The sequence below is a fragment of the Equus caballus genome, chromosome 23, assembly GCF_041296265.1.
Source record: "Equus caballus isolate H_3958 breed thoroughbred chromosome 23, TB-T2T, whole genome shotgun sequence".
NCBI lineage: Eukaryota > Metazoa > Chordata > Mammalia > Perissodactyla > Equidae > Equus > Equus caballus.
The window spans coordinates 67,380,048-67,406,620 of NC_091706.1; the positions used below are offsets into that span (position 1 = coordinate 67,380,048).

At 45.2% G+C, this 26,573-nt stretch overlaps 1 protein-coding gene across 32 annotated transcripts in view; it reads right to left on the reverse strand.

Moving 5' to 3' along the window:
• Window positions 1-3,270: 3,270 nt before the first annotated feature.
• PTPDC1 (protein tyrosine phosphatase domain containing 1) overlaps window positions 3,271-26,573 on the reverse strand; it is a 71,834-nt gene continuing 48,531 nt past the window's right edge. For 8 of the 32 annotated variants that reach the window (XM_023627584.2, XM_023627587.2, XM_023627586.2 and 5 more), the window contains 5 exons: window positions 25,528-25,665; window positions 21,932-23,175; window positions 18,770-18,955; window positions 16,692-16,805; window positions 12,480-14,384 (listed from right to left, as the gene is read on the reverse strand). In XM_023627584.2, coding sequence (XP_023483352.2) covers window positions 14,265-14,384; window positions 16,692-16,805; window positions 18,770-18,955; window positions 21,932-23,175; window positions 25,528-25,665 — 1,802 coding nt within the window. In that variant the 3' untranslated portion in view covers window positions 12,480-14,264. Of the gene's footprint in view, window positions 6,552-7,415; window positions 7,543-8,461; window positions 9,126-9,608; window positions 12,072-12,479; window positions 14,385-16,691; window positions 16,806-18,769; window positions 18,956-21,931; window positions 23,176-25,527; window positions 25,666-26,573 lie in introns of those variants that run through there. The other 24 variants (XM_070248941.1, XM_070248942.1, XM_070248943.1 and 21 more) reach the window with 11 other exon arrangements.

Below are 26,573 nucleotides of genomic sequence, written 5' to 3' on the forward strand. Positions count from 1 at the left end.
AGCCTCCTATCCTCCGGATTCAAATCCAGGAATTCTTCCCAAAAAGCCAAATTTGCTCTGATTAGACCTGCTGAGGCCCAGGCCCATTCCGGGCCCTTCTGCCCTTCCATGAGGATGGAGATGTGGGCTGGTTGGGGGCTGGGCTAGGGGACCAGCAACTGCTAACCAACTGAGGGCAGACACTTTTCTGTCCCTTCGTCCCCCTGCCTGTCCCCACTGTGCTCCTGCTTGAGGGGTGGTTTCACCTCTGTCCTGACTCCTCTGCTGGCCCGTCTGTGGCACAGTCTCCCCGCCTGTGTCCCCCTCGGACACACCTCTGTGCCAGGTGCCTGCTGGGTGTGGGGTCAGACTTCAATTGGAAGCTGTCCCTGCTTTCCTTCGGGGACCCTGCGGTCTGGTGGGGGAGCCACCTCCCACCCCATACTCTGCTGGGGACCAGGGAGCACTGTCCTAGGGGAGAACTGGCCCAAAGAGTAGACCGCTGGCCTGGGGCTGGGGAAGCTGCACAGAGCAGGGGTCCTCAAGGTGGGCCCATCAGGAGGGGAAGGGCAGAAATAGAGCAGGAGGGGGGCTCGGAATTGTGCGGGGCCTGAAACGCTGAGTCCTGAGTGGGCAGGGCTGGGCTCTGGTTGGGGCCTGTCAGGCAAGGCCCCCGAGAGACCCTGGGACTTGGAAGGGGTAAGGATGTGATGAGATGCGTCTTTAGAAAGACATGAGGGCTGGCCTGGTGGCGCAGCAGTTAAGTGCACACGTTCTGATTCTGTGGTCCAGGGTTTGCCGGTTTGGATCCCAGGTGCAGACGTGGCACCACTTGGCACGCCATGCTGTGGTAGGTGTCCCATGTATAAAGTAGAGGAAGATGGGCACGGATGTTAGCTCAGGGCCAGTCTTCCTCAGCAAAAAAGGGGAGGATTGGCAGCAGTTAGCTCAGGGCTAATCTTCCTCAAAATAAATAAATTAATTAATTAAAAAAAAAAAAGACAGACAGACATGAGAAGCATGGGAAAGACCCAGAGACTGGCTGGGGGACGGAGATGAGGGGCTGCAGCTGAAAGACCAGTGCCCAGGACAACCCGAAAGGGGGGGTTGGGGGAGGGGCGAGGCAGAGGCTATGAGGGAGGGGAGCCAGGGGTGTTCTGTGGAGCCACGGAGAAAGGGACGCAAGAGAAAAGCGGCCACTTCTCACAAAGGTGCTCAGCACCGGCACAGCCGCCCCTCTCCCAGGATCTCCACCAACATGGGGGGCACGTGTACCCCTCTCCATTCACAATCGCCAAAAACTAGCCCCAGCCGAGTGTCCTGCGGGAGAGGATGAGCACGCTGTGGTTTCTCCACACGATGGAAATTTCCTCAGCCACAAAAATGAGCAAAGTGAGAGAAGCCAGACCCCAAAGGCTGCGTGTTGTGGGACATTCTGGAAAAGGACAAACCAGACAACAGCCGGGGGCGGGGTGGGGGGGATGGGGGAGCCGGGGCGGGGCTGCTTCCTGCGCTGACAAGCGGTTCTATATCTCTCAGTGGTGGTGATTACGTGCCCCTCCGTGCCAAAATCCAAACCAAGAAAAGCGGAGAATGTGACTAAATTAGCTGTATCTCAATATACCTGACTTACGGGATGCCCGCCTTCCAGGGGGAGGAGGCTGAGCTGCGGTGTCTGGCGCTGCACGCGGGCCGAGCAGGGCCTGGACCGTGGGCCACGTGCTGGGGGAGAACGGGGGAGGGGGCTTCTCCAGCCGGATCCCTGGAGCTGGGGGAGGACAGATCCTGGAGCCTCCCATTCCTCCTAGTCATCTCGTCAGTATTCCGAACCTGAGATAGCTCAACCGAGAAGACCCCTGGGTCAGACAGCCCCCCGCGGGCCCCCCGGTGAAGGAGGAGGAGTCTATCCTTCCTCCTCCTTGCCTCCTCCCAGGAGTCAGCAGAGCTCCTGCACAAGCCTCCTCGTCGGCCAGCCTCGCACAAAGGGACAGAGAAAAGTGATTTCTCCCGGGTGAAGGGAGGACCCCAAAGTAGAAGACAGGTTTCAGCTCCTGGAGCCGGTTCCTCAGGATGTCTGTGGGTGCAAACAGCACCCACAGCCATCCACCCGTCCATCACGGAACAGGGGCCCCGCCTCGGCCTGCTTGGGAAGGGCCGGCCTCCAGGACACAATTCTACATTTTAAGGAGAAAATATGCACGTGTTCCAGCCTTGCTGAAGGTCCCGGGCCCGGAGCCCAGTGTGCGGCTGGGTGGGGGAGCAGAGGATCAGGCCCAGGGGCCCTATTGTCTCCGGCTCCACGTGGTCGTGAGCCTCAGCACAGTTGTGGGACCCAGAACGACTGGGATCAGACACTTCACCAGCCTTGGGGGGGAACTGGGGACTTGGGGTCAACACTGAGTTGATTTTAAAAAAGTAGAGAAATGTGGTCTTTCTGGCCCATGTTTAAAAAATTGGATATGAGGCTCTTTGAAATTTGGCACCAGAATGACCGCTGGCTTTATTTCTACCCCAGCCTCTCCTTACAGTCCAGGGAAGTACAGTACAGAGAAGGATTTGGCTTCCTCTGAACAAAAGGCCAGAAGTCCCTCCACACATGACTTCTCTGTCCAGAATTCCCACCCTTCTGTGGTCCGCAGGCCGAGCCCAAGGATTCCCCCACCTTCCTCCCAAGGCCTCTGGCTCCGAGGGCGGCTCCATGGTACAGCCTGTCCTGCTTGGGCTGTGGTGTGCTCCCAGGGCCACCTGCCTCCTTAGTGGCAAGCCAGCTGTGCGCCCTGTGTCCCTCAGGCTGGGGAGTGGAGGTGCTCATTCAGGTGAGGACTGAATGAATGGCACAGGGGAAAGGATGTAGATGGTCTCGTCCTTAATTCGACTTTCTGCTCTGCGGCTCCCACACAGCACTTTGTGAAGGACCATTTCTCATTTGCCTGAAGTTTACTCTACACACGGGGTTTCTTCATGACTCACAGTCCCTGGGCAGCAGCCAGGGGGCTCTCTGTCAGAATTCCGGGGGTGACGACTTCTGGGCACACCAAAACAGCGCCAGTGCGGGAGGAGACAGGCTGAAGCCTTCTGAGGCTCTTTAATTAAATCGAGGTCTCTGTGCCTTCAAATTAGTCTGTGAAGCAGGCTGTCGAAATTTTTAATTGTTGAAAAAAATCATTATGTGCTATAACGGCTAGATCTCCTCTGAAACCTTTAAATATAGAAAGCAGGAAGACAAACATCTGCTAATAGAGGTTGTGCTCCGAATGGGCGGTGGCCAAAAAAATCATGTGTTAGTCAGAGTCTAGAAAAATAGTGTTTTACTTTTACCAAGTAATATTTAGAGAACTAAGGAGGGAATGTAAAACATCTGTTAAAAAGCAGACTTTTTCCTAACTCGGTCCTTCAGAAATTCTCAGGAAAAAACATTTTAAATAAGAAATAAATTTAAATTCATTTAAAGATATTTTATAATGTGAAAACAAAGCTTCTACTGTAAAAATATTACAGGTCAGAGAGAGAGGTTCTCTGAAGATTCAGAGTCAACAAACATCAGGGCCCAGTTGTGACATTTCTTTTTAACTTTAAAAAGCAACAGTGTATATGTGGGCATGTTTGTGTTATAAAGATTCAGATAATACAGTTACAGCTCAAGTCTCCCTTGAACATAACAGCCCACCTCAATCCCCTCCCCAGAGAATGCTGGGGCCATTTTAACGTTCCTCCCTCCAAAATGGTCTTTTCCTCATTTGCGAATATATTTTTATTTTATTTAACAGCTTATTGGGGTTAAACTGACATACAATATTTAAGGTGTACAATTTGATAAGTTCTGACATGTATACACCCCTGAAGCCAATGCCACAATCAATATGGTGAACATGCCATCTCCCCAAAAGTATCCTTGCGCCCCTTTATGATCCTCCGTCCCCTCCCCGCTCACGCCCAGGCAACCACAGACCCGCTTTCTGTCACAAAAGGTTACTTTGCATTTCTAGAGTTTTATATAAATGGAATCATACAGTATGTACTCTTTCTCCATCTGGCTTCTTCTGCCCGGCACAATTAGGCTGAGTGTCATTCCTGCTGTTCTATCTAACAAGAGTTCACCCTTTTTATTGCTGTATAGTGTTCCACGTGCAGATACACCACAATTTCATTCTCCATTTACCTGTTTGTGGACATTTGGGTTGTTTCTAGTTTTTGGCTATTCCAAATGGAACTTCTGTTAACACTCACATACAAGTCTGTGTAGGGACATACACATTTTTTTTCTCTTGGGTAAATGCCTAGGAGTGGAAAGACTGGATCACATAGTAGGTCCATGTTTAACTTTTTAAGGTATTGCCAAACTGTTTTCCAAAGTGTGTACCATTTCACATCCCCACTAGCAGTTTTGAGAGTTTCCATTTCTTTGCAACCTCGCCAACACTTGCATTGTCCTCCAACTTTGTTCTTTTTCAAAGTTGCTTTGGCTGTTCTAGGTTCTCTGCCTTTCTATATGAATTTTAGAATCAGCTTATAAATTTCTACTAGTGTCCTTATAAGAGACACGCAGAGGACCAACAGAGAGGAGGAGAAGGCCACGTGAAGATGGAAGCAGAGATTGGAGCGATGTGGCCACAAGCCAAGAAACATCCTGGGACTGGAGCCCCCAGAAGCTGGAAGAGGCAGGAACTGTTCTCCCCTGGAGCCTTTAGAGGGAGTGCAGCCCTGCGATACCGTGATTTCAGACTTCTGGCCTCCAGAACTGTGAGAGAACAAGCTTCTGTTGTGAGCCACCAAGTTTGTGATCATTTGTTTTGGCGGCTCCAGGAAACTCACAAAACAGGTCTTTCACATTTTCTGTCAGATTTTTATGCCTTAGTATTTCATCTTTTTGATGCTCTGCTAAATGGCATTGTTTATTTCAGTTTCGGGTTGTTCATTGCTAGTGTAGAGAAATACAGTTGATTTTTACCTACTCATACTGTATCCTCCCATTTTGCTAAACTCATTTATTAAGTTCTCGTAGCTTTTTTTCTGTGGATTCCGCCAGATTTTCTACCTAGATGAACATATCTGAGAATAAAAACGGTTTTACTTCCTGCTCTTGATGGCTTTCTTTCTTTTTCTGGCCTGTCTGCACTGGCCAGAACCCCCGGGACAGTGATGAATAGGAGTGGCAAGCTGGGTCTCTCTGATCCACTCCTGATCTTACGGGACGGCCTTTCATCATTACACGTGACGTCAGTTATTGGCTTCCTGTGGATGCCCCTCTGCAGGTCGAGGAAGTTCTGTTCTAGGATTCGTTTGCTGAGAGTTTTTATCAGGAATGGATGTTGGATTTTGGCAAATGCTTTTGCTATGTCTCTGAAGATGATCATAGCTTTTTCTTTTCCAAGTTGTTTGTATGGTGATTTTCTCAGGCATGAAGCGATTAGTCTGCAGCTGAGCTCTCGAGGGGCCCTCTGCAGACCTCTCTGCCCCCGGCTGTGCAGCTCCCTCCTGTGGTGCTCTGTCCAGCAGCTTGGAGCTGCCTGGTCTCTCCCAGCTCTCAGCTCCACGTCCTCAAGCAGGAAACTGCCGGGCTGTCTGAGTTCCCTCTCCTTTGCCCCAGTCTGGAAACTCTTGAGGCAGTAAGCTGTGGCAAGGGTCACTGTCTTTTGGTGTGTGAGGTCTGGTTTCTTAAATACTGTCGGTGGTGGTGGTGCTGGTGGTGGTGTGTGTGTGTTTGGTTGTTTCAGGAGGGAGGTAAATATAGTCCTTGTTACTCCATCTTAGCCGGAAGGGGAGGTCACATATAGAGTTTTAAGTAAGTCTTAAAAAAATAACATGTTGTACATATTGCTTTTCTTTTTTAAACTTCATATCACAGGAAATTTTGAAAGTATGCAAAAATAGAGACAGTAGGATAATGAATCCCCACATGCTCAACACCCACCTTTCACAATATTTATGGCCAATATTTCATCTACAATTCTGCCCTGATCTTAGAGGACCCTTTCTTTATTTTGCAAGCATTTATTTCTGGCACACTTTCATTATTTGTAGGGATGTGATTCTGCACTGAATCCATTAATCTTTTTTATTCTTTTAATCATTTTACATAGGACTTGACTCTGGGCTTCCATCGTTGCTCACGTATGTGAGGGGCTCCCAGTGCCCTCCCAGCTTGACGGCTCTAGGGCTTCTTTCTCTGAGGTCTTTGAAAGGTGACGAAAAGAATGACCTCGTACCTCTGTTCCCCTCCCTGCTCTTGACTGACCTCCTCCTCCCTTTGCCCCTAATTCCTCCCTCCTCATCAAACGGAATTCTCCTCCTGCAGCGCCTCCTTAGGGGGAGGTGTTCCTGGAAAAGAGCTTTGGGTTGTTAGTTCTGAGCACTGACAGAGGCCATACACTGTCAGAGATACCTGGGGGCTGCGACTCTTCCAGGGCGTCTGCAAGCTTCAAACTTTTCATTATAATTCTAAGATGTTATATGCATTTCTCACTCTCAGAGTGTGCAGTGGAATTGTCCAGAGGTTACAAGATGTGTAATAGTATAACGGATCGAATGCAGAAGCAGACATGAGAATCCAGCCGTCTTCCATCAAGTCAAACCTTAAAGAGAGTTGCAAAAATTTAAAATAAGGCCACTCGTTAATTTTTTTGTTTGCAATATATAGTTATTTTTCACAAAGATATTTATGTTAAGAACTGAATGGATTTATGTTCTTTCAATATGAATTATTTTAGAAATTTGTCTTAATTTCTAATATTAATAGATACACTACACATAAGCAAAAGCTCTTTGAGGAACTTAAAGATTCTTATGATCACAAAGGGGCCCTGAGACAAACCAGTCACAACTGATGCATAGGAACCAGGGTTGCGTGTGCTTGTGTGTGTGTGCATGCATGTTCACACGTGTGTGTAGGAGCCAGTGTCACATGTGTATGGGTGGGCATGTGTGGAGTGTGTGTGTGTGTGTGTGTCATATGTGTGTTTCAGTGCTTCGGCTGCGTGGCTGACTTTCTGTCTAGTAGTCTCTCAGCGGCTGAGAGTGGCGTGTTGGAACTCCCAGCCCTAACTGTGGCTCTGTCTGTTTCTCCTTCCAGCTCCATCAGGTTTTGCTTCATGAATTTGGAGGCCCTGGTGATTGGCGTGTACATATTCAGGACTATGTGTCCCTGGTGGGTTGATTCCTTTCTCATTATGTAATGTTTCTAGTAATTTCCTCTGCTCTAAAGTCTACTTTATCTGACACTAATAGAGCCATTCCTGCTTTAAAAAAAGTTAATGCTTGCATGATGTATCTTTTCCCATCATTTTACTTTTAGCCTATCTATAACACTGCATTTTAGTGAGTTTCTTGTGGACAGCATTTATTACTCAGACCACTTGATTTAAGGTAATTGGTATGTCAGAGTGTAAGTCAGCCATTTCATTATTTGTGTTCTGCTTCTCATTCCGTTCTTTCCTTACTTTCCTGTGGGTCACTTGGACTGTTTTAAATTCCACCTTGATGGATGAGAGTTTCTGAGCGTGTTACTTGCATGATGCCTTCAGTGCGGATAACTGTGCCTTGTCTGTTGACACTGATGTTTCACTGCTTTGAATGAAGTAGAGAAACATTATTTTGATCATGCCCCTACATACTCTGCTCCTTGTTTCTACATCTAATTGCCCTAGTATTTCTTCTGTCCACACTAGACACTATATCAGAGGTTTTGCTTCAACCATTAGGTATGAGTTAATAGGTTTATGAGGACAGTCGATTATCCAGGCTCATTGCAGTGTCCTTTCTTCCTTTCTGAAGTTCCAAGCCTCGCCCTCTATCATTTGCTTTTGTCTGGAGAACTTCCTTTGGCTACTTTGTAATGAAGAGTCCCTGTTGGGGTGTGCCATGGGGACTGGGTGGGTGTATCTGCTCAGTGCTGCTCACTCTGCCTCCTCCTTGCAGACTGGGGGATGGGGGGGGTGGGAGGGGCAGTTCAGCACCCCAGTTCTCTCCCACCTCCTGCAGCATTGTGGCCTCCAGGTGGTGTAAGCTCAGCTGCCCACTAGGCCCTGCTAATGTCAGGGGAGAGGAGGGTGGGGAGGCAGCATGCCAACTACAAAGGCTGCCACGTCCTGCCTTGCACTTCCTTGACACTTGACTGCCCGAAATTAAGGGAAGTGGAGTCACGACTAGCTTCCCCTTGCACCCTCCTAGTCTTGTCCATACTGGATGGATGTGGAGGCCCAGCTACCCATTGGGCCCCACTGACATGGGGATAGGGGTGGGCATAGGGGAGGGGCTGGACTGCTGACCAGGCCTGCTTTGCACTTCAGTTAGTCCCCTTGGTCCCTGGTGGGGGTGGGGGTGGGAGCTCAGCTCCCTCTGGGTCACTGACACCAGGGTGGCAAGGGCAGTAACTGGAGTGCAACCAGCCTGCCTCCATTGCCATAAGTCTTGTTGCTGCTCAGTGGGAGTGGGGTCTCAACTTGCTGACCCACCCTCCCACTACAGTGGGGGAACTGGAGCTCACCATCCTGCTTCTGCCAGGTGGGGATGGATATCTGCCCCTACTTGTCCAGTAACACTACGTGGTGGGAATCAGAGTCACCACCTGCTTCTACTGGGAGGACAGGACGGTGCAAGAGGCGGTGGTTCCCCGTTGATGTCTGGCTGGAGCAGGTGCTGTCAGAAGGGTCTTCTGGTGTCAGGATGCCCTTTTCCTGGTCCTGTTTCCTGGGGGACAGGTGTCCCTTGGAACTTTATTGTTGTGCCTGTTGACAGTCCCAGGTCAGAGCTTCTGCTGCGCCCTGTCTGCAGCGGGAGCATAAGGGACCTCGGGGAGCCCCACAGTGGTGTCCCTTCAGCTCCCAGGCCCTTGGCTGCCCACCACCTTCTTTCCACCTGTTGGTCTTCTATGCTTGTGGTTTTGCTGTCATGTCCAGGGTTGTTTAGTTGTAAAATGAGGACCTGCAGGAAGGGTGCTCCTCCATCTCGGCCAGAGCTGAAGTCTGCATGGGGGCTCTTAACCTGGGAGTACAACGTCAGAGCTCCCGTCTCCTGTCCTCTATTCCCTCCCCTTTCTTATACTCACAGTTGTTGAGTCCCTTCCATGAGACAGGTGTTACACTAGATATGGCAGGTCCATGGAGGAAAAGAAAGAAAAGCCAACAAACACAGCAGCACGTGTTCAAGTCCTATGAGAAACAGACATGCACATGAGCAAGCACGTGAGAGAAGAGGATGCACAAATGGTGCCAAACACATAATAAGGTAACACATCAGGACACTATCTCGTACCAACCAGGTCTGTGAAAATCAAGAACTCAGAAAGTATTAAGTGTTGACAAGGATGTGGAGCAATAAGAACTCTTTCCCCACTGCTGGGAGTGCAAATAGGTACAACCATATTTAGAAATATTGTCATTGCTGGGAAACTGGACATGTGCATACCCTGAAGCCCGTACATTCCACTCTGAGCTACACAACCTAGAGAAACTTGCACGTGTGCACCCACATGTTTATATTTATGTACAGATATCAACCATCCTAGTGTCCATCACAAGTCAAAGGATCAAAGGTGGTGAATCCACAGCAGTGAACACACAGGCACTACAGCATCACACATCAGCATGGGTAAATGTGAGGAGTGTGTGGAACAAAAAAAGGAAGTCACAAGAGAAATTGCATTCTTCAATTTATGTAAAGTTTAAAAACAGGCAAAACCAAGCAACATGGTGTTTGAGGTAAAACTACAGAGAAACATACCAGGTACAGTGGAAGCCCTGAGGAGGAGCTGGGACTTTTGTCTCCTCCTCTCAGTCAGCTTGCGCTGTGTAACAAATACCAGACTGTGGCTTTCCCACAGTTCTGGGGGCTGGAGGTCCAACATGAAGGTGTTGGCAAGGCTGGTCTCCCCTGAGGCCTCTCTCTTGGACTTGTAGACAGCTGTCTTTGCCCTGTGTCCTCACATGGTCTTTCCTTTGTGTGTGTCTGTGTTCTCATCTCCTCTTATAAGCACACCAGTCACACTGGATTTGGGCCCACCCATATGACCTCATTTTAACTACCTCAGCAAAGACCCTATCTCCAAACACAATTACACTTTGAGCTGTGGGGGGTTAGGACTATAGCATATGAATTTTAGGAGGGCATAATTCAGCCCATAACACCTCCCTACCTCCTTGGGCTATGGGGTAGGCAGGTAGTTGAATTTCATTACATTTAACAGAGTTAATTAGCACTTATTCTGTTCCAAGCAATCAAAGCTGAGTTTTGAAGGACATTTGGAATTAGCCGAAGGATAAAGTGTTGAGAATTAGTTCTTTCATTATTGTTCAGAAAGAATGGAAGTGTGGGCTGAAGGAGGCAGCTGGGTGGCGGCCAACGCAGAACTCAACAAGGGTGCTGACGGAGGGAGAAGATGGCATGGACAAGTGACGTGGCGGATGTGGACACGCACTAGACTTGGCTCCTGACGGAGGGATGAATGACTGAGTAAGTGACTCCTGGGTGTCCTCAGCATCAGCAGAGGGCCAAGCACAGAACAGGCACAAACCTGTTGCTGAAAGAATCTAAGTTTCATAGTGGTCTCTTCCACTTGTATTAGAACTCTACTGTGAGCATACAGGATATTCTCAGAAAGTAACTGATCATCTAATCTAAACTTTGCTAAAATAATTCAGGAAATGTCACCTACAAGTCCCAGGAACATTAAATTTAATATTAGGTTGAACCATATGAAATGGCCAGTATTTCATCATTTTTGACCTGCAGAAACGGCCATTTCATATGGTTCAGTCTAATTCAATGTCTGAGTAGTTTGTTCTATTTTTAAGAGAAAGAAAATGATAAAGCAATTCACTAATTCAAAACCAAGGAGTATTTAGAGTATGATCAAATGGTCACCTGAGGAGGAACCAATTCCAAAATGTAGCTTCTCCCTAATAAACAATCTTAAGAGTAAAACATCTTTTCATTTTAATCAAGAAAGCCAGGAGGCAAGGGCCCCACAGCCTTGTGTTGTGATATGAATTGCAGAGAATGTATGAAACTTTTATTTTCAGTGCAAAAGGTTTTATGATGTCTTATTGGGGCATTATCTTTAGTGACTGGATGTTTTAATTGATAGCTCAGAATGAAGGCTTGCCACAGCTCCACCGCTGAATGGCTCCATTGTGACTGCTCATAAATCAGTTTTATTGTCAGTGTTGGGCTGATCAGAGATCAGCTCATGCCTGAAAGCATAACTAAAAAATCATGCACCGCTGCCTAACAGGATTTGTAGAATTTTTCTCCTGCCGTTTTACCTGTAAACAATTTTCAACCACCTAGCATCGAGAAGGGCTCCTGTAGGTAAGGCACTAATCTTGGGCCACATTCATGAAAATAAAAAGCACTAAAGGGAGTGTCATTCTTGACTTACTTGCACTGAAAAGATATCAATGCTTATTAATTTGGAACAACAACAACAAAGATCCCACTCTGTTTCTACAACACAGTGCCTCTGGACATTTTTTCAGACACCTAGAGAGCAGCCTGAAACAGCACCCAAGTATAGGAGTAGGCATTCTCCATTTAAGAGAAAATAGAGAAACTTTACCTCTACTGAAGTATGATATGTGGTTATTCTCATGGAAACCAGAGCGATGAAAGCACATACTCTTTTTCAGACAAATCTGGGAAGCTGGCTGAAGCTGTGACTAAGCAGACCAGCACAGTATTTCTGACTTACGCATGTAGATCAAGCAACCTCTAAACCAGCAGCACCACATCTTAGAGAGCACCAGCAAACTCTGAAATAGGAAAACCAAGAGTGGCAAGAAACCATGCACTTCCTAAGAGTGATACGCTAGAGATCATATGATAGTAACAGAGCCAGCTCAACATTTTCCAGAGGACAAAAAACGTGGGATATTTTCGCTGAAGTATGAACAATGTGATGCTCTATAATGCTGTCAGTAGTCTTCTGCCAAAAGGGCCTCCAAGTCCCCGACGGGGCACTCAGTGCTGGGCAGCTCCACCTGGTTAGGAGCTCCACCGGCAGGCGGCTTCAGGAGGGAGGAGAGTGTGGTCCAGAGTCAGTCAGACTGGGATTCCTTCATCAGGCGAGTATGAATAATACTGCTCTCTCAGTCAGTCTGCTGAGAAGTAAAGTGAGACAACACATGTGCCCAGCCGTGGCAGTAAGTTCTGAACGTGTGCACTTGGCCCTTCCCACTTCTGTTGAGCCCAATTTTGCAACCCCGTGACCTCTTCCAGTAAGTGGATTTCTACCTCTGGGCTACAAAGAACTCCTCACCCATTTAAATATAGGAAAGCAGGAGTCTTGTTGGCCTGGAGATTTTCTCACCCCTTCCTCTTAGAGCTCTCCTGTCCTGGTACCCCTAGCTTGGTCATGCTGGATCAACAGAGCTGGCACTAACTAGAGTCTAGCTAGCTAACTACTCAGCCCAAAACTCAGTCTGCTCATCAGGAAAACTTAACCACAAAACTCCATTTTTCTCATCAGGATCTCAGAGGCACCAAGCTAAAGAAGCACAAGACGAGGGTTATGGGTTGTTCTTTCCACTTTTATTCAAATAAATACAATATTTGTATACAGCCTGATTAATTTCTCCCACTATCTCTATCCTCTAGTCTGAAAAGACTGTTTCAGATACACAGGCCAACAGCTACTTGTCAAATGAGCCATGGTGGCACCTGCCCATGTGAGAATGACTGAGACAAAGACTAACATCTTTGTGAGTAAAAAACATATTTTTGCAATGTACCTTTGGATAAAACATAATTATTTTCTCCTCTTCTTTCCCAGGTCAGGCACTTGAAAATGAGAAATTTCAGAAATGGGCAATCCAGTTCATCAAACTTCACTGGATTTTAGTTCCTAAGAAAATTCAAACAGTGTGGGAGAAAACGGTATTTAGGGTTTGCCACCAGAGTTAGTAAGACTGATGATAACTAGAATATATTTGATGTGCTAAAGCCTGATTTGGAAATGCAGGAGTTGGAGCAATTTCATTTTCTGTAAATTAGTCTTGCTTCCCCTGAAATTCTGTCTTTACAATTAAGTAGTAGGTTCTTTAGTTTGAAATAGGTTTAATATCACCTTTATTGGGAAAAACTATCCTCTCTGTGGCTTGGCCTCTGATACCCCCACATATTCATTTAGATAATGGGTATGGCTTCAATTGCTGACTGACAGTTTGGTCTACAAGGAACTAGCTTAGGCGGTTACTTCATATCTAAAGCTAGTAGGGTAAATGCAATCTATGTGGGTCAAATTCAACTTAAAAATCTTAATTCTTACAGTAAAAAAGCAGCCAAAGATAGGGCCCTGAGGCACTGGATCTAGGGAACGGCGGTTCTGGGAGGTGTGGGCCAGAGCTCGCACTATCACACTGTCAGCAGGGACAGCTGTCTCTGGAGAGTGGCTGCAGTGCCGGAGACAGTGGGGCTGCACAGAGCCTGTCCCTGCGAGACTAACCTTTCTGTGGAGTCCTGCTTCAGTTCAGGGCAGCTTCCCACACTGCCTACCACTGACCCTGCTTTCTCTGTGAGGATGCTATTTGGCTGTGTGGCCGCCCATGGGAGTGGGAATAAGGCTTGATGTGTTGAGAACCCCTCTTGCCTCCTGTGACAGCAGGGTTGGCAAGGTCATCTGGAGGCCTGATAGAGAGCAAGTCTACTTCCTACAAGTGAAAAATCCCAACCACCTCACAGTCAATGCTTTAACGTAAAACTAAATCACTCTGAAAAATAATACACTTTGAAACATTTTGCCATATTTATATAAGAAAAGAAAAACCAAAAAATTTCAAAAATTTTTAAAAACCTTTTAAAAATGTTCTATCAACAGCCTTCTTATTAACAAATATAAAACACTTTAAGACACTAGGTGACTTCCTTAGGCCATGTGTCAGGGGGATGGATATACAGTGAAGGTTTATTACTAAAGTTATCTGTTTGGTAAAAACTCTAGGAAGAGTTCCGTCAACAAAATAACTGTTTTGGAAAGAAGCATTACAACTTTCTCCAAAATGTCAAAAAGAATAAAGATGTAAACACCACATACTTAAAATATTAATACAACAATATTAATTCAGTTAAATAAATAAAAGTGGCACCAACTTTATAACACAAAAATGGAATTCAAGGATATTTTAAAATAAATAATTCCTCTAAACAGGAACAAGCATTCTTAGTACAAACCAAGAGCATCTGAAATAAAGTGCTATGACACGAAGCAGCGCCACACGTCAACCTGTTCACCTATGCACAAAAATGCCGCCTGGATCTTCAGGTCTGAAACCTTTCACCACAAGGGAAAGTCAGCTTCACGAAACATCGGGCTTAGGGTTATCTTTAGCCATTTTTCTTTTTTCTTCCAGTGTGTGCTTAAATATTTCCTTCAGGGTGTTGTAAACTATAGGTCCACTTTCAGAATCAAAATTAACCTGGTGACAAAGAAAATTTATATTCAGGACACTGTAAAAAGGATTTTAACCAGTTTCTATTTTGAGAGAAAAGAAAGGGGGTAAAGAAAAAAGTATGACTTATAAACAAAATTTTATATATAAAAAGTACACAATATATTTCACACATTAATTTTAATTGAAAGATTCTATTAGAATTGCCAGTCATGTCAATACCAAACTTACGAATGAAAACTAAAAAAATTAAATCTAGTGCCTGGATACGTAGTACACTCATATACACCATCATGAAGCAAGTCAAGAGTGATGTGAGGTGAGTTTTAATCCAGACACTAATCACTGATGGTGTGAGGGAAAGGTCTCCTTAAGAAAACAGCACACACCTGCTCTAAGTGTTGCACTAAGACCCCTGAGGCGACCTGAACAGGAAGCCTGACTCTCTACTTGCCAGCTAGGTAGCCTCAGGTCACACCTAACCTCCCTGTAAGAGAGGTCACGCTACTACCCACCCCCTTAGGATTTCTGTGAGTACTAAGCACGACAGCATGTTTGGCACAGATCAAAACCTCCATAAAGCCAGTGTCCTTGCCCATGGTGGGAAGGCACCATGTATACATATTTTGATTGTCTGCCCAAGTTCCTCATACTGCAGGGTCAGGAGTGATAGCAGGACAGAGAACCAGAGCAATTACTACACCTCCCCAAAGTCCCATCCCCAAAGAAATGTGTGACTCCTTAGGAAAGGATCAGGATCACTTGGCCAGGGACCCCCTCCTCCTGGAGCAGAGGGAGGGAAGAGTCTGAGATTTCACCCTGCTCACACACTAACAAGTTCGTCTGCCAGCTTCGTGGACACTGGCAGGAGACAGGAGACTGCTGAACTAGAAACAAACAACTTTATGACTGAAGGCAGCATATGCTTCATAATCACACGGGTTCCCTTGCCCTCTACATTCCAGGGGGCTGACACTGAGGGGCACAGGTGGAGGCTGCACAAGCAAGGGGTCTGCATCCTAGCTGAGGAGCCCCAAGCTTAGGCAATCCCAATGTTTGATGAGGGGGCTGCAGCAAGCCAGCTAAGCTCAGGCCTGAAGGGAAACATGACCTTTATTACAGTGGAAGCAGACACTGCACAGACTTCCTTGAAGAGCTAGCCCGGACCAAGGACTGTCAGGGCCTCTACTCATAAGATTATGCACAAGGGGAGAGACCCAGGAACTGTAGCCTAACATTCTTATAGACAGGTTTGGAACAACTGGTATTTTTAACTGTTCATCAGTATCCCCCAAAAGGCCAAAAGAAGTTGTAAAGAATTCCTACTGCTTTCAGAAAGAATATTAAGGACTTTTTTTCAATTAGATTCAGAAATTTAATTTTATCTTAGCCATTATATTGTCTGTCCTATCTACAAAAACTTATTAACATTAATAATGGTTTGAATTGTTTACTTTGTTAAACATCAAACCATAACCCTCCCCACATGGCAGGCAGCCTCTCAGTCCATGAAAATGCTAACACAGATGTAAAGGATCACTTGATTGGGTTTGAGCTGCTGACTCTGGAAACTGTCAGAAGAGACCGGGAGGGTGCAGAGCAGGTTAGTGCCATAAAGCTCCAGACGAGGAACAAGAAAACCAGCAAGGAGGACGTCATTTTGGAAAGAGAGGAGGGGGGAGGAAATTGGTGAATGAGTACAAATAATAATTGCTATTACCATTAAAGTTTACCACAGGTGCTGTCACTGAAAAGCTGAGTTCTTTGTTTAATGACATTTTCATATCACACATGAGAGATACCAAATACGTTAGCTGAAGGTGTGAGGGGAACGCTTCTCTTGGTGTGAACCTGGCTTTTTTCTTCAGACAGATTGCTGCAAGCCAAAAGGATATGCAGAGAAAGGATACTTTTTGCTTAGGATTTGCCAACCAGGACACAGAGCCGAATCGTCGGCGCTGGATGTTGAATTCTCAATAGACAGTTTCTTGTTTAGACCCAGGATAGAAGTGGCTCAACAAGAAGACTCTCTGACGCCTACTAGGCACATGATTTAAAAATACTTTCTCAACACTCAACTGTTTCTCTATAAAAGCTCTTTGTTCCAATGTTCTCCTTCAAAATCCCACAGTTCAGCTTTTTCTAATATGACTGTTAGGAAACTGATATTTCTTTGGCCAAAAGTCTGCAACTACTTTCAAGAAATGTCAAACACATATTTCCATCAAGAGGAAACACAGCTCAAGTTTTATTTTACCGGAGGCTGGTGGCCTGTGGACTGTCGTTTACAAAGACTATGCTGACTGCAGTCTGAAGGGGGAAGAGTGGACCCACCTTAGTGAAAGCTTTGATGGCTCGGGCAAGGATGGCCTCCTCCACGTCCACAGGAATCGTCTGCAGGCTCACTATGCAGCACAACACGCAAAGTATAGTCTGCTGCTGACCCTGCTTTTGTAGAAATCAAAATCAAACAAGTTGTTTGAAAAAATGCCTCAAGGAATAAACTCAAAGCAACTCCAGAGCCAGGGACTGGTTTGCAACCAAGTGCTCACAACCTCAGACACTGAGCCATCTACAAAGGCTCGACTAGAGTCTCCTGTGAGGTGTCAGTACAGTCTGAAAGGCTTTCACGAGATCAAATCAAAGCTGTTTAGTTATTACAAGAAGTACAACTGAGTCTGAAGATAAGAGCAATTTCAAACCAAATGTCTTCCTTACAGTGAACTAAAGAGACAATCCACTCTTGTTGTTTTCAGACATAACTGTTTCAGTCGGCTAGTAGATGCTGACATGGCACGGCAAGACGTGGACTGGTCAGCGGGGCACCCAGCACTCAGTACCTGCATGCTCTACCTGTTGCAGACGCCATGGAGGGAGGAGGGGTGGAAAGAGAGATAGCACAGCTCTCCAGGAAGATGCTGGAACTTAAGGGGGGAGGCCCCTAAGGAATGTGTCCCCAACTTGACTCCTGGGGTTGTTCACTTTAGACAAGCAAAGGGGAAACTCTACCAGTGGAGCAACATGCCACTACTTTCATTTCTGGAAAGCTACTGTAAGGATATAATCTGAAAAGCAGACAGACCTGCAAGCACAAATGATCATTACAGTGATGCCTATTGAAGTAAAAAGTAAAAACCCCAAAATAATGTAAAGTTCCTACACATAAGGGTGAGAGTGAATGATGATGAAACAGGACGATGTGACAGAAAGTGCACAAGCTTTGTGCCAGAGCCAGCTGAATCTGAATCCTGCTCTGATACATGCTGTGCACCTTGGGGAAGTTGCTTCACCTTCCCTTTTCTGTAAAACGAGGCCTCGACCTCTCCGGGCTATGGAGATGAACAAAGGTGAAAATGGAATTTATGACCTAGCAAGGGCCTGGGCCCACTGCCACCCAACAAAGGTTAGCCATCTCCCTTACATCCCTCCTTTTCCTCTCTGTAATTTAATTCCAGAGAATACAGCCTAAGAAAAGGACTCTAGACGCAGGAAAAACCTGATCTTTAAAGATGTGCATCACACAACTGAGCATGTGTCTGGGCGTGCCTGTCTATGTGTGTCTCTGTGTGTGTGCGTGCATGTGTCTGTGTGTGCAGTAGTCATAGATGAACTGGAAACAACGAGATGTTTACACTGCAGCACAGTAGGTAACTAGAGTAGATTATGAGATAACACTATTTCATAAAACAAAACAAAGCCTATTTTTAAATGAAAACAATATCTCTATATGGTTAAAAATAAACTGTATACAAGGATCTACAATGAAAAGTCTGCCTCCCTTCCTAGATCCGTTGTCTCCTACTATTGTTCCCTAAAGGAACAATATTTTTTCTTCTATATTTTATACATATATAAATTATATACATAAATGTACATATGACACATGTGCCTTTTTAAGAAATACAAATGGGTGCATATTCCAACCCATCCCATACTTCTCACATTATATGTCCATAGTAAATAAGTAGAAACAAATACTTGAAAGTGAAAAAGTGGTTAGTTACGACATATCCCCATGGTAGAGCATTACCCACCCATTAAAGTTAACATTTATGAAAAACTTACAGTAAACATAGAAAAATACCTATGTTATAATTCTGAGCAAAAATGAAGCATAAAATTGTATGTGAAATGATTTTTACCAAGTTAACTTATCTACTAAGATTGAAAGAAAAGACTTGAAAACGTTTAAAGTGGCTCTCCTTGGATTATGGGTATTTTCCCTTTTTATTTTTGTATTTTCTAAATGTTTATACTGGGTCTGCATTTCTTCTCTTACCTTGGAAAAACTTAAATTAGACCCAGATATGGGATTCTGTATGAATTCTCTTTTTTATAATGGATTTTTTAGTGTGTGAAACTTGTGCTGAAGGTCTTAGTTAACTTCATCAACTGTCCAACAGCTACTTTACCTTCTCTAACAGAAATAGCGCTTCTGCAGCATCTGCACGCCTGTCAGCCAGCATGTCCACGTCCTCTTTGGTTATCACAGGCTCTTTCAGCTGCTCCATCCAAGACCACATCAAACTGCACAGGATGAAAGGATCCCTTTCGCCACATATTCTTTCCCAAGCTCCGTCTCGGGAATTTAGTTCTTTCTAGAAAGAAAGGAAGAAAGAAAAAGAGGGAGGAGAGAGGAGAGGAGAGCAGAAAAAGAGATGAGAAGAGAGGAGAGGGAGGGAGACAGAGGTACAGAGAGGGGGAGAGGGAGGCAGGCACCATTTGACATTTGATGACCCTTAGGCTGTCCAGGAGAGTGAGTCTCAGGCTCTGGGTGAGGAACGGGACCCCTCCCAGTGCCCCCCACTTCCAGGCGGCACACTGGCTTAAGACCCTGAACTTCTCTAAGCCTCAGTTTCCGTCTGCGAGGTGCGACCCTGCCCACTGGGCTGACTGGCTGAGAGGTCTGTTAAAGCTCCTGGTGCACAGAAGGGCTTAGTTAACCCAGGTTCTCCACCTCACTGAGAAACCACAGGAACAGTCCAGGAAGAGGGAGCCTTCCTTTTCAGGCTCCTTGGAACGAAACAGAAATATTTATTACAATGAGGCAGAATGGTAGATGAAAAAGCATAACTAAGAGAACATTTGCAAATTAACCTGGGATAAGGAAAAGCTTCTGACCGAAACTTCAAAATGTGCCCCCCAAAAAGTGCTTTAACATTGGTAAACATGGTATATGTAGTTCTTTCAAATTCCTTTTTAGAATCCTATGCAGAATTTAACAAATAACAAAGTGCTGCATCCTGAAATCTGATAGGATGAAAGAACTAGGAAGTCTTGCCAATACTCCAAATGCCTGGACATAATTTAAGCAGATTCTAAAACTTCAGAGAGAGCAGGGGAAGAGTGGGACAAAAATTTTAATTTCTGACAGGGTTCAGATTTACGGTAGTAAATAAAATATATGTTTGCAATAGTAATAAGCATAATAATTGCTACCATTCATTCATTCACCAATCCAATATTTACAGAATATTTACAATATGACAGGAACCAGAATGCACGACTTCTCTCTGGTTCTTAAAGCCACCCACCAGAGAGGCCCAATAACCTGCCCAGAGCCCGATGCAAGAAGAGGGTAAAAGAAGCATTCTCACCCAGTTCTGCTCTACCCCAGTCTGTGATGTTTCTGCCATGCCACCAGGGTCCTCTCTATTAAGTCATAAATAAGCTAATACTTTCAGTTGTGTAAGTCCTCTGTATCCCACTGATCATGTACAGAGCAGAATAGTTTTTATTCAATTACATGTAGCTAATGAGAAGATAAGCTGGGCAGAAAGGACACAATTCAAGGACCCTCTTAGTAAAATGACTATCGCATCATGATGTTTTCTGACACCAGTGGGGTTAGGAAAGGTAGGGATGATGGGAAGTATTAAACACACGAGCTGTATCCTGGCTCTGCTGCATTCGGACCGCGTGACCATGAGCATGTTACTTGACCGCTGTGACCCTTAGTTTCTCCATCTGTGATACTTAATTCACAAAGACTGTAAAGATTAACAAAGATGCTGTAACTAATATTCATCTGCCTCAGAGGATTACTGTGCAAGTCACATGAAGTAATAGATGTGAAGGGGCCTCGTACAGGCAAAGGTGGCATTATGCTATTCAGATCATGTTCATTTTACTCTTTCCAGAATCCAACTGATTTGTTTTATTGCTGAAAGGCCCCTAGTAAAATCTAGGAAAGAAAAAAGGGCAAATCCATGCAAATGAAAGGGTTGTGTTCACCTCTAGAGAATGCTTTTGGATGTGTTACTCACTGAAACAGTCTGGCCCATGTGGGGCTGAGCCAAGGGGGCTGCGAGCTAGGGCGCCTGAAACCGGAGGCCCTACTGCTCACTAAGGTGGCTCACGGCGAGGCAAGGGAAGACCTGCTGCCTGGAAGGCTTGTTTAGTTTGGAGCAGGAAGTAAAGAAAACACTTCATGTTGGAAGAAAGCAATACATCTAACTACCTGTTAAGCAAATAGTTTAGAACTGCCTACGGTTCTGACGGAGAAAGCGTGTGTGGGAGTGCCCTCCTCCTGTCACCCAGCTGTTAGCAGGTGGGAGGCTCCACGCTCGGTTTTCCCACTTCTGCATCTGGAAGGTTCTGGCCCTCTTAGAAAGTGTACATGCCTTGCTTAACTAATGGTAGAATCCAGAAGAGCAGCTATGCAAATAATCTGTAGTAGATTACGGGCCAACAAGCCAAGATTTCAGTGAGCCAGGCCTCACTTACTCCCTAGGTCAGTGCCACACATGGGCAGTTTACCCGCGTCAGATAACTAGGTGTATAAGGCCTGCCTCTTCTCTAGACCAGCTGCTCACTCAGGGCAGAGTGCGTGGCGATTTAAGATTGTCTTTTTAGTGAAAGTACAACACAAAAAGGGGTTAAAATTTGAAATTTCACATTCTAATGAAGATAAAAGCCAAGAAATGGACCGCAAAGACCCCATTCTCAGGTAAAACTAACAGCGCAAACGTGCTCTGGGGCCGCTCCTGTTTGTGTTCCCGGACCCCAGAGGTGCCACACTGGGTGGACTGGGAAGGCTGCACGAGGGATGCGGAGCAGGGGCATCTGTTGCAAGTCCCTCTGGCCTCACTCAACGCTTGGGTTGATGAACTTTGGAAAAGAGCTTCGTCTGATTTCATTTATGTCTCCTGGTCAGTGGTTCTCAAAGTGTGGCTCCCTGCCAGGCCTCAGGTTAGAGATACTTCAGGTCTGTTCTAGAGCTGTCTGCTGTGGGCTGTCCATCCGTCTGTCAGTCCCACAAACCAGCAAGAAAGAAGGAAGCTACAGACATCAATCAACGTCAACGGCTCGCTCAGTCAAGCACCCTGCTAAATGCTAGCACTAAGTGCTTTCTTTCACATGGAGACTAGAAAGAACCCACACGACAGCTCTGTGTCTGTCGTTTCTATGACAGCAGGCTCGTATTAAGGGGGAGAAACCTGAAGTTCAAAAGTTAAGTATTACACAAACATGTTTTCAAATTCCTATAACAAATGAATCTGGGGAAACATATTACATTTTTGCTCTGACATAGATATTTCCCACACATATATAATGAAAGGAAATACAAATACCTGCCACATTTCTACCTTCCTTTTCACTTCCTCCTTTTCTGCAAACTCATTTAAATTTGCCAGGGCTTTGGCCACCAGTATTCTCCTTGCTTCAACACTCAGTTCAGACTGCAAAGCCGTGTGTGGAGCGACTTCAGACAGATCTTTGCTGTCCTGGGGTTTGGGTCCAGTCGAGGCCCGTACTTTGGGACTGGAGCCACAGCCCACAGGGCCGCAGTGAGTCTCACCATCTTGGCAGCAAGCACCCTGACCGTCACACCTGCAGTGGGGCACTTGGTGGGGAGAGCGGCATAGCTCCTTAGGGATGTTTGCAAAGTTGGGGGAAACTGGCTCCCCAGGGCTGTGTGAACCTGAAACGCCCCCAGAGAAGGTTCTGCTCCGCTGTACTTCCTTCGGAATATTCTTCCTATGGAAAACTGGGGACCCGTCATCTTTGAGTCCTTCCAGGCCTCCAAATTTAGTCTGATTCCAGAAAGAAAAGGTATTGCGGACCAGTGCTTCCTTATTTAAATCTAGTTGTGGAGTCTGCGGGGAGTGACAATGGCTTATGGGCTTCTGCTGCCTGGGGTTATGGCAAGGCAAGACCTGGGCAGGTACTGTCCACGGAGTCCCTCCTTGCTCCAGAAGTGACTCAGCCCTCTTTAAATCCGAGTCACTGTAGCTGAGCCGCCTTTTCAGACGAGTCAGGGGCTGAAGGCACTCGACTTTCCGCCTCTTCCAAAGAGGGTCAAACTCTTGTTCACTGGAAAGAATCACCTCCTGATTCTCAAAATCGGCTGTCACTGCAGTGGGGGTGAGAGAGTCTGAGGCATCACTGTTGTGCCTCAGTAACTCTTTATCCAGCTGCATTGTAACCATCGCAGAAACGGTCTTTTCAATTTCGGCAGAGAGGCTGGGGACCTCTGCCACTTCTTCGGTCACCACTGGCCTGTTCTCAGCTAAGTCCAGCAGCAATTTGCAAACAATGTGGATAATTTTTGGCACGTGTTTCAGGAGTCGTGCCTCATAACCATGAAGCAGGTGCCGCTGGCGAATTAGATACTGTGCTAAGGTGACAGCATGTGCTTTGGGGTCACAGCAAGAGAATACATTGCGAAGAGGAATCAGAAACTGAGTAAATTCCCTTACACATAGTAGCTGTCCTCGAGTTTGTATGGAATTGGGTCGCTTTGCCCGAACAAATATAATTGCTTGGTCGGCAGTCATTCTTGTTGCAAAAACTAAATAACATGCTATTAAAACACCTAAACAGTGAAGAAGAGAAAATTGCTATGAGAAAAGCTTACATGTTTATTTATTTATACTCTTTGAGTATTTTAAATTTGAATATGTATTAGGAAACCATATAAAAACAGGGGCATTTTAAGGACAATTATAACTTTTTAAATTTTGTATGGTGTTTATCTATTTACTAGTCTATATGGCACCTATCCGCTTGACTGAGAAGCCTCAGATACGTCTGTAGCCTGGGGCAAGTACAGACACTGTCACGGTGAAGCTGAGTAAGTATGGAGGAGGAGGCATGATGGAGTGTGGGTAAGGGGGGGGTGAGTGAGTGAGTGTGATGAAAGGGGGAATCACAGAGTGTGGAATGAGGGAGATGACAGTGTGAGTGTGGATTGAGGGGGGATGAGTGAGTGTGGAGTGAGGAGGGATGACAAGTGAGGGAAGAAGACTGAGTGAGTGTGGAGTGAGGGTGATGACTGAGTGAGGAGGGATGAGTGAGTGAGTGTGGAGTGAGGAGGGATGACTGAGTGTGGAGTGAGGAGGGATGAGTGAGTGAGTGTGGAGTGAGGGGGGATGCTGAGTGTGGAGTGAGGCGGGGTGAGTGAGTGTGGAGTGAGGGGGGATGAGTGAATGAGTGAGGGAGTGAGGGGGGATGAGTCAGTGTGGAGTGAGGGGGGATGACTGAGTCAGGAGGGATGAGTGAGTGTGGAGTGAGGAAGGATGAGTGAGTGAGTGTAGAGTGAGGAGGGACGAATGACTGAGTGTAGAGTGAAGGGGGATGAGTGAGTGAGTGCGGAGTGAGGGGGGATGACTGAGTGTGGAGTGAGGAGGGGTGAGTGAGTGTGGAGTGAGGAGGGATGAGTGAATGAGTGAGGGAGTGAGGGGTGATGAGTCATTGTGGAGTGAGGGGGGATGACTGAATGAACTGATGATCCAGTGGGTTTTTCCTCCTTGTGCCCAACTCCAACATGGAAGAAAGTAAATCCTCCTTCTCTCTACTCTCAACAGCTCTTAAAAATTTCCATTCAATCAATCTATACACCTTTCTTGGAACTTCCCACCCCTGCCGTCTTTGCCTTCAATTGTTGGCACATTCCAGTCTGGCATTCTTCCCACTTGGGCATTTTCTTCTTTAGAGATTATTCACATTCACAACCTGGTTTTTTCCCTCACAATTCTTCTTCCATACTTGTTTCTACACCAATACATGTTTTTCTTCAAACCGTGATATAACTCTATTTTTCTATTAGCACTTAATAGTAAGGAAAACAGCCTTAAGAGTGTAAACATTATGTAGTCTTGTTAATTAATATCAAATTAAAATGAATAATAGAGGCAATAATTAATCAATTAATGCAAATATAACAGTTAATTAAGATCAAAGTAAAAGGCAAATAAAAAGACATCCGTGTGATTCACCAAGTTTGCAAATCTCATTACATATGAAAATCAGAACCTCCAAAAATTGCATGTTTTCCCAGTCCGTGGTAGGCTTCAACATATCTTTTTCACTAGGACATGCAGGTCTTTAGTGTAAGTATGAAACATCTGCAGAGCTATTGTGAGGAACTGCCAGGAATGGTGAGATTTTGGCTTGACCCTAAGAGCTGACGATCTCAAGCAGAACTGACTCCTGTCCTGAAGATGCTCCTGAGTAGGTGGGAGACTCCATGGCAGGTACACAGGCAGACAACAGACAGAGTTGAGCTCAGGTGTCTGGCTGGACCAGATGAAAACGAAGATTCCAACCCTATGGAATCTATTTTCATCCAATAAGACTGAGACTCTGCTGCATTTTTAAGTAAAATCATTGATTTTTATATAGCATTCTAGGCACAGATAGACACTCCTTCACAAACAAAATCCTTACAGCCATGGATTTAAATCTTGGCTCTGCCACTTACCCAACGTAGCAAATTACTTAACCTCCTTTAAAACTCACATTGTTGCTAAAGACTTAAAAAGGTAGTAGATGTAAAATGCTTAGAACATAGCAAGTGAAACAATGCTTGCTATTTTCATTATTATTTTGATTAAGGAAAACTACATTTTTTAAAGACACTATGTATTAAAGTCTTGATTTTTTTCCTTTAAGGAAGAAAATCAGAGTGATCATTTAGCTAGATGTGGAAACTCACCTGTTATCTAAATATGATGAGTTTTCAACCCTAAGTCATTCAAAAATACTCACAAATATTTGGTAACTGAAATTATCTAAGATACTTCAAAAATCTTTTATTAACTTCTTCCATTTGATTCCAAAGCTTTGATAGGATTCTGAAAAATATTTATCCTCTAGAATTAGGAAATATTATTCCTTACATATTTAAATACGCTACAAGACAATAAAACCACCTCCTAGAATTTACCTGTTCGACCAAGTCCTGCGTGACAATGGACAGCTACTTTTCCTTCTTGTAAGGCAAACGTCATCACCTTCACCATATCTAAGATGGTGGTAAGGGATGCTACACCATAATCTTTCCACCCGAAATTGTAGAAATAAACTGGACAATGAAAAAGAGAAAAAGAAAAAAAAATCAACATACAGGAAAAATACTTGCAAACACCTGAAGAAAGTGAGTGAATTCACGAAAAGTATAAAGCTGTAAGGCACGCAGATCTCAATAGTTGTGTAGGCCTAAAATAACTGGCTTTCTACATTTTCAGTAAGTTTACCGTTAGCAGTTTTTAACGAAGTACACTCAATATTACTTAAGACATTTCCTGCTAAAACTCAGACAGAAAGAATTAAGGAAAAGCAGGATTGCAAATTAATAAAGCTAATGATCTATACCAAAATTACTCAGCTATGGAGGGAAAGCATGCAATCTTGTTTAAGCATGGAAATGTGTCTAAATGAATAATAAACAGTATAAGGTGGTACAGACAGATTTTCCACCTAATGGGAAAAAAAAGGTAGACACAAAGTTTTTAAAAACAAGTTCCAAAAATGGCACGGGGTGATCCTTTCCAGCCTGGTGTGAATGACACACACTCGGTGGATTCCTCCCAAAGCTCCTGTGACCGAGGAAGTTCTGGGATTGTCACATAAAGAATCCCTCATCCTACCCAGGGGCAGAACTGTGCAGCAATACAAGCATGAGTGAGTTCTGGGTTCCAACCCTGCTGTCATGTTTGAGCTGTGTGATCTTAGGCAAGTCAGAACTCACTAAGCCAGCGTGGCCTCATGCGTTAAGCAGAAACAACAACTACTATGTTACATGATTGCTTTAAGGATTAAATAAGACGACAGGTCTGGCATACTGTAATTAACGCAGGCATTATTTCCACGGGGTCTCCTCCGAAGAACCCTCCCACAAAAAAAGAAATCCTATACTTTCCACAGCAATACCAAAGAAGAATGGCAGCATTGCTGAAAGTCAAAGTTAGCTCATCTTCACTTTTAGGAGCC